General features: G+C 52.2%; 1 protein-coding gene across 1 annotated transcript; it reads left to right on the top strand.

Annotated features, from left to right (window-relative positions):
* Nucleotides 1-4,084: 4,084 nt before the first annotated feature.
* Nucleotides 4,085-5,725, top strand: SYNDIG1L (synapse differentiation inducing 1 like). The gene is made up of 3 exons (XM_039883790.1): nucleotides 4,085-4,501; nucleotides 5,227-5,367; nucleotides 5,526-5,725. The coding sequence occupies exons 1-3, from the start codon at nucleotides 4,085-4,087 to the stop codon at nucleotides 5,682-5,684; spliced, it is 717 nt and encodes a 238-aa protein (XP_039739724.1). The 3' UTR covers nucleotides 5,685-5,725.
* Nucleotides 5,726-7,128: the final 1,403 nt, after the last annotated feature.

The following is a 7,128-nucleotide window of genomic DNA, read 5'->3' as shown; positions in this document are numbered from 1 at the left end:
GTAAACAAGTGTGTGTGTGTGTGTGTGTGTGTGTGTGTGTGTGCGCGCGCGCGCGCGCGCACGTGTGCGCATGTGCACACGCGCGCGCAGGTACATACCTATCTGGGTGTGTCGAGGCAGATTTTGATGCTGTGCTCAGCCTCTAAACCCAGAACCCAGCCTGGGAAAGTTTTAAACCGATTTTGGATAATTTGGCTCATAATAAATCTATGAACTTAATTTGTTCTCATTTAAAAGTAGTACATGCTCATTGTAAAAAATAAATGTGGAAAACCAAAAAAACACGGTGTGAAAAAGAATATGAAAAAAGCACCTATGCTCTCACCTTCCAAGATAATCGCTGTTGACAGTTTATCGGAGTTGAGATTACATGCACACACCGTTTTCTTTCCTGCCTTCTCACTGAATCTGCAATAAGCATTTTCTCATGTCATTCCTCTTTGTAAACCTGTTTGAAGGCTTAGTACAACCTTGTATTGTTGCACCATAATTTATTTAACTTGTCCTCGATTGTTGGACATTCAGGTGGCTTTCAGTTTACCCCTATTATGGAAAACCAAGGATCATACATCTTTGTATATGAAGTGCTGAGAAGCCCTGCCCGAAGGCAGAGTATGTGCGTGGAGGGGGTGGCTGCAATCCAGGAAAGGCTGTGTGGGTTGGGTTCCAGAAGCTTAGTTAGGTGTACTTTGACGAAGAGAAGGTTATTGGCAAGGGCAGGAGGATGAGCTGGGACCCAGCTGTCCCTGCCTGTCCTTGAAAAGTGCCCTACAAATGTCCCCGCAGTCTCCAGAGCTCCAGGGCCTGATTCCTGGCCACAAGTATCCTTCCCTTCCTTCCGGGGGATTGGACAGGTGACTTGCCAAGGCCTCCTGGTGAAGCAGGGCAGAGGGCAGGGGTGAGTTTGATGTGTTAATCTGCTCTGAGGACCCTGAGGCTGGTACTTCCCAATCCACTCCTTCTGAAAGCCCCCTGCATACTTCTGCCCACACGGATGGCAACAAGGACCCTCAATGCTATAAGTAGAGGAGGCATAAAGTAGACTAACTGGAGGAGAGGCTGAGGGACACTTGGGAGACATGTCCTAGACCCCAGAGGCTGGGTGAGATGGGGGCAGACAGGGCTGGGACTGGGCAGCCCAAGAAGAGTTGGGAAGCTGGGAGATGACTTCATGACTTCACTGCCCATCCGGCAAGTTGATGTCCTGTCTTTTCTTTGCCTTCCTCGACACATTCTGAGGGGCTAAGCTAGAGGAGATGACTCTGCACCCCACTGGGCTCTGCGCTTACTCATCTATCCCTGACTCTTGAAAGGGGGCGAGGAGTGGGGGGATTTCATTTTTATGGGACTCCTTGAGTAGGATCATGGAATTTTAGTGCCACCATCAACATCAGTGACCATCTAATTCAACCTGTCTTGTTACAGATGAGGCAACTAAGGTGCCAGGTCAAAAAGCTAATGGGCGTGGATCAGGAATGGAACCCCATTGTACCTGATTCTCAGACTCATGAGCCTTATGACCACATGCCCTTCAACTCCACATCTGTGGGTCACTCTGCTGGTGCATAGGAGGCTATGAAGCTGCTCTTGGGGGTCAGAAGATACCAGTTCTGCTGGGAATTTGCCCAGAGGAGCTCAGACACAAGCCTGGCTGAGTAAGGCCTCTGTCATGGACACTCCTGGCTCCCCACCTTCAAGAAGAAACCCCTCCACATTACTATAGTCCAAGGGGTTCCCTGCAGTTTTTGACCTCTGGAAAAGAAGGAGGAGAGAGGAATAGTGAGGCCCCTATATTTGTCAGCACCAGAGAGCAGTGACCTAAGCTCTACCCACTCCCAAGCCGGCATGCTATCTCTGCATGTGAGAAGCTTCTGCCACAGCTGGTGACAGCCCAAGCGGAACTCGCAGCTGGTTAATGCGCCAACAGGGCCCCCAGGTGCATGGCAGCCCAGTGTCTCCAGCACCATCTGGGCCTTCCCATAATGAAGAGCTGGACACATGCCCTTCTTTGCGCCCCTCCAAGATTCTTCATTAGACATGCTTGGAGCCCCAGCTCCAGAGGCCGCACCTCTCAGGGGCTCAGAGTCTGAAGCATGGGCAGCCTCTTCCTGCTTCTTTGTCCCCAACCAGGCAACAGCCCACCCTCCTCCCTCATAGCAGGCCAGCCAGGGAGCCCAGCCCCCCATGGACATACTGTCAATGCTTGGCCCTTCTTCTCCTCTGGCTTTTCTGGGGCCATGCTCTGTCTTCAGGTTTCCTAATAACAGCTTTCTAGAATCCAGCCATTTGTCTTGGGTAGAATTAGAAATGGTCCTTTGCCAGGCTTTGGCTGTGAATTCTTCTAGGAAAGGAGCCTAGATAAATCCAGCCCTGGGGGCAGAAATCTCTCCCAGTTTTCCCTTTACCATTAGACCAGAACCAGCCTGGGCAGGTGAAGACTTAAACCTAGAAGTAAGAACAGCAGCCCCTCCCACTTAAAACCCGCAAGGCACTCGCATCTCAGCCATCTCACTGGATCCTCAAAACAACCTTGTGGGCAGGGATTATCATCTGCATGAGGAAACCCAGAAGAGCATGAAAACGTGCCTGAAGTATCAAGGTCAGGACTGACTCTTCTCCAATCTTTGGATTGCAAATCCAGAGAAAGACATGATCCTGTCAACCTCCAGCTTCATGATGTGCCAGTCTCGGGGACCACCCGGCCTGCCCATTCTCTGTCCATACTCTACTCTACTTGACACACCCCAGAGTGTGTGTGGATCTGTTGTAGACACACTCAAAGGCTGCCTTTCCCTCCTTCAGCCAGCCCTGAGCACCTATTGTGCACCCTTGCCAAGTACACAGTAGGTGCCTAGGGCTAGCTGAAGTAGGAGGAAGTAGCCCTTGAGTGTGTCTATACTTCCAGATGGGATATGTAAGTCCAGACCTCAGTACCCAGGAGTCTCTGCCTTAGATCCCACAGGAACTTCCCAAAGTCACAATTGACCTTAGAGGGGAGATTAGCTAAAGCGTATCCACCTTAGAACTTGCTCGAGGGAAAGCATTTTCTCCCAGGAAGAGCTGACAGCTATTAGCTAGAAGCACTGCACATACAGAGGTCTGAGGTAAGCATGGCCCATCCTACCCTAAAACAAACCCTCCTTCATCACAGTATCCTATCTGTCACTAAGTCCTGTCAATATCTCCCAAGGCCTGTGCCCTTGTCTCCATCTCCCCACCATTATGTCCCAGCTCTCCCCAGCTGACCTGAAACCATGGCAAAGCCTCTCAATGGTGTCACAATCAACCTAGCCCTCTCCAAGTCACTGTCCACACACAGCTATGGAAAAGCTTCAGGACCAAATCTCATCATATCACCCTGGCCGAGACCCCTTAAGCCCCCTTAGACCTCAACGGGGCTGCATGGTCTGGACCCACACCCCACCTCACGTCTCTGTCTGTACCCTGAGCCACACCAGCCTTCTTCCACACCCTCAGACTTACCACCCTTTATCTGGCTTCTGCGTGAAATGTGTTCCCCCTCCCCTCGCCTTGTCCAATTGTCCTCTTCCTTCAGATCTCAGTTCCAAAGACTTTCCTGCGCCTCTGTGTGAGTTCTGTCCATCAAGCCTTTTTATACCCCTGCTGTACTTCTCCTTCAGGGCAGCCATGTTCTCTACCAGACTATAAGCTCCGTGAAGACAAAGCGTGCATCCTTCTCCCTCTCCCTCTTCCTGCCTTTCTCGCCATCATGTTCTCAGCATCTATACAATGCCTGGCACAGAGCTGATGTTCAATAAATATGCATTGATAGGATAAATGGATGAACCATTTCTCTGAGGTAGGTACTGCTGCTATCTCCAATTCACAGACAAACAGAAGTTTCTGAGAAGTAAAGTAGACAGACAGCTCAAGATCTCATGGCTGGCCAGTATTAAAGGCAGGGTCTGTGGCAAGTTAGACTGCAGAACCTGTGTTCTTGACCACTTCTGGTCCTGCATCCAATGCACTGGCCTCAGTGTCTCTCTGTCTTGCACTCCCAGCAGGCTCTCTGAGGACTGCTCAGCTGGCCCAGGCTCCCCTCCCTGGAGCGGCCCCCAGAACCATGGAGAGTCTGAGTGAACTACAGAACCCGCTGCTGCCACGGAGCCCCGCCCATCTCCATGGTCCCTACCCCTACCCTGAGGCCTCACCTAGCTGGTCATGCCAGGAGAAGCTCTACTCTTACCTCCTGGGAAGTGCTGGCCCTGCCCGAGCCCACCAGCTCCTGGACCCGGGGTCCCTACAGCTGGCCGTGGAGACCTGGTACAGGCCCAGCTGTCTACTGGGGAGGGAGAAGGTCAAGGAGCCCAAGGCAGGCAGTTGTGAGACCAGCTTCACAGAGAGCAGGGAGCCCCAGCCTGGGCCCATGGAGTGGTCCACAGAACCTAGCCAAGAGGAAGAGGATGTCACCATCCAGACTGTGTCCTATGGGGTTCAAGAGGAGCTGCAGGGCCTGGAGGATGACCAGGAGGAGGAGGAGGTGAGTACATGTGCTTAAAATACAGTTTCCAGGCCCACTTCTACTTGATGAGATTAATTAGTCCTTGCTTGGGGCTCAGGAATCTGTATTGCCAGGAAAGGCACTTCTGACACAAGTGCTATCCGCACTTTGAGAAACACTAGCTTGGAATGACTACTTAATTTTTAAATAGCATTTATTGTTCTTGTTTTCTTAATTATAGAAGTAATTTACACTTCATACAGAAAGCTACTGGAAGATAACATTATTATTTTAGTGGATGGTCTTCTAGTCTTTTTTTATTCATGTCGTTTTCTCACCCTACTCCCAGGAGAAGTCGTGCTGTACTTAGTTTTATAACCTGACTTTTCTCTCTAAGCAGCATATTGCAGTATTGCTCCATGTAATTCAGTCTTTTTTACCAGGTGATTTTTGTTACCTGGTATTCCATTATAAGTTCTTCCACCACTTGTTAACTCAATCTCCTCATCATTGGGCACTGAGATTGTTTCTGATCTTTCACAATGACTATCCAATGATGAGCCTACCTGTACACATATACTTGTATTCTTTCCTTGCGATAACTTCCTAAAGATGGAATCATTGGGTCATTGTTAAGGCTTTTGGCAGAGAGTGCCAAGCCCAACCCACACTTCCATCGACAGCAGAAGAGACGGCCCATTGCCTCACATCATTGCCACTGGGTAATCCTGGGCCTGGTCACAAGCCCCACTCGTGTTTTGCAGAGTGATGCAACCTCGACAGAGAGCGAGAGTGAAGATAGCTTCTTCACGCTGCCCCCCAGGGACCACCTGGGGCTCACTATCTTCTCCATGCTCTGCTGCTTCTGGCCACTGGGCATCGCTGCCTTTTACTTCTCCCAGGGGGTAAGAGCACATGGGGCCCAGGCCTTCCTCTCCGGCCACCTTCCTCCACTGGAGGGCTTGGCAGAAGCGTCTGCATGATGGGATCAGGGCCTGGTGGGCTGGGGCTGTTTCGCTGGGTGTAGGGATGCTCCCTTTTATCAGCACATCTCTCTCCCCAGACCAGCAAGGCCATCTCCAAGGGGGACTTCCGCCTGGCCAACACCACCTCCCGCCGGGCCCTCTTCCTGGCCACACTCTCCATCGCTGTGGGGGCTGGTCTCTATGTGGCCGTGGTAGTGGCTCTGGCAGCTTACATGTCACAGAACGGCCATGGTTAGTGGCCAGTAAGGACTGGCATCCTGACTCCCCTGCTTCAACTGAAGAGGCAGCTGAGCGTGGGGTTGCAGACACTCTGGAGAGTGCTGGCCCCTGAAGACAACCCCTGAGGATGGCTTGTTGGGGGGAGAGCTCAAACTTCACTTCCTCTTGCCCACTGTCTCCAGCCCCAGCGCAGGGCCAGGGGTACCACTCTCCAGTCTAGGCTGTGTTGGGAAGCAGGAGAGGGTAGGGCTGCCTGCCACTCCAACCAGGCAGGGCCGCCTCTAGCTTGGCTCCAGTTTGGAGCTCAGCCCAGTCTGCCCACTCCCTGGAGGGTCTCTGCCCTACAGGCAGCCCACTATCCAACTCTGCCAACCTCTCCACAGAGAAAGGGCAGGAGGTTACAGAGAGGGAAACAGATGCCTGGGGGACAGGGGGCCTGACCCAGCCCTTTGAGCCCATAGGAGTCTCCACCCTGGAGACACCTTGAGCTTCCCCAACTCCGCTCTTTGGCTTCATGACCCCACCAGCCAGGAGGGAAATACACAGAGGCACAGGGGCCCCTTCCTCTTTCTGGCTCTGGAGGGTGCTTATGTTCCTGGTGGGCTTGTGAGACACTGTGGATTCTAGGTAGAGATGAGGAGCCTCAGGCATGTAGACTCTGCACCAAGCGTAGGTTCTTGGAGCTTCTCTGTGAAGGAACAAAAAGCAGATGTGATGACAGAGGTCCTGAAATATTGCTGAACCACATGGGACTCCCCACTCTGCCCTTGGTCCACAGTTCCCATCATCCTTTTCTGGACCCCTCCTAGGGGATCTTGAGCTGGTGCCATCAAAGGTGAATGGAGAAAGTGTACTATCAGCCCACCGGCCACTGCGCACAGGGCCTTAGATCCAGTCTGGTAGGAAATCAGCAAGGAGAGACCCTCGCTGAGAGATACAGGGCTGGCATGGCTGCTGAGCTGCCAGCAGGGCTCAAGAAGGCTTCCTGGAGGAGTGTCCCTTTGGCAAGGTCTAGAAGGATGAGGATTTATCTAAAAGACTTGTTTTCCCATAATCCTTAGTATTTGTAGGCAAGAGTGTGACAGGAGCCTTCCAATGGGGGTTCAAAGCTGTTTGGCTTATGCCTAGAGCATCCGGGCTGGAGCCAAATTGCAGCCATTTCTAAGGACTCTACCAGCTCAGAGAGGAAGGTTGGGCCTGTCTCTCAAAGACCAGTGATGTTTTCCCACTTCCGAATGCCGAGGGTTCAGTGATGAGCCTCCAGTCAGCCTTGGGGCTTTTTCACTGATGCCCCCACTCAGAGTGGTTCTCAACACCCCAACCACTAGGGGGAACATCCAGAATTTTAGAGACATCTGCGCAGGCAGGAGGGCAGCACGTTGGGAGGCAGGCCTGTCGGGGGCTCCAGCTACAGGACCTCATTGTGCATGATTTGGGGACCTGGTCATTCCCAGGCCCCAT

This window comes from Pteropus medius, unplaced genomic scaffold (genome assembly GCF_902729225.1).
Source record: "Pteropus medius unplaced genomic scaffold, Ma_sr-lr_union100, whole genome shotgun sequence".
Taxonomy (NCBI): Eukaryota; Metazoa; Chordata; class Mammalia; order Chiroptera; family Pteropodidae; genus Pteropus; species Pteropus medius.
The sequence above is the reverse complement of the archived record's forward strand: the minus strand, read 5'-3'. Positions and strand labels throughout refer to the sequence as shown.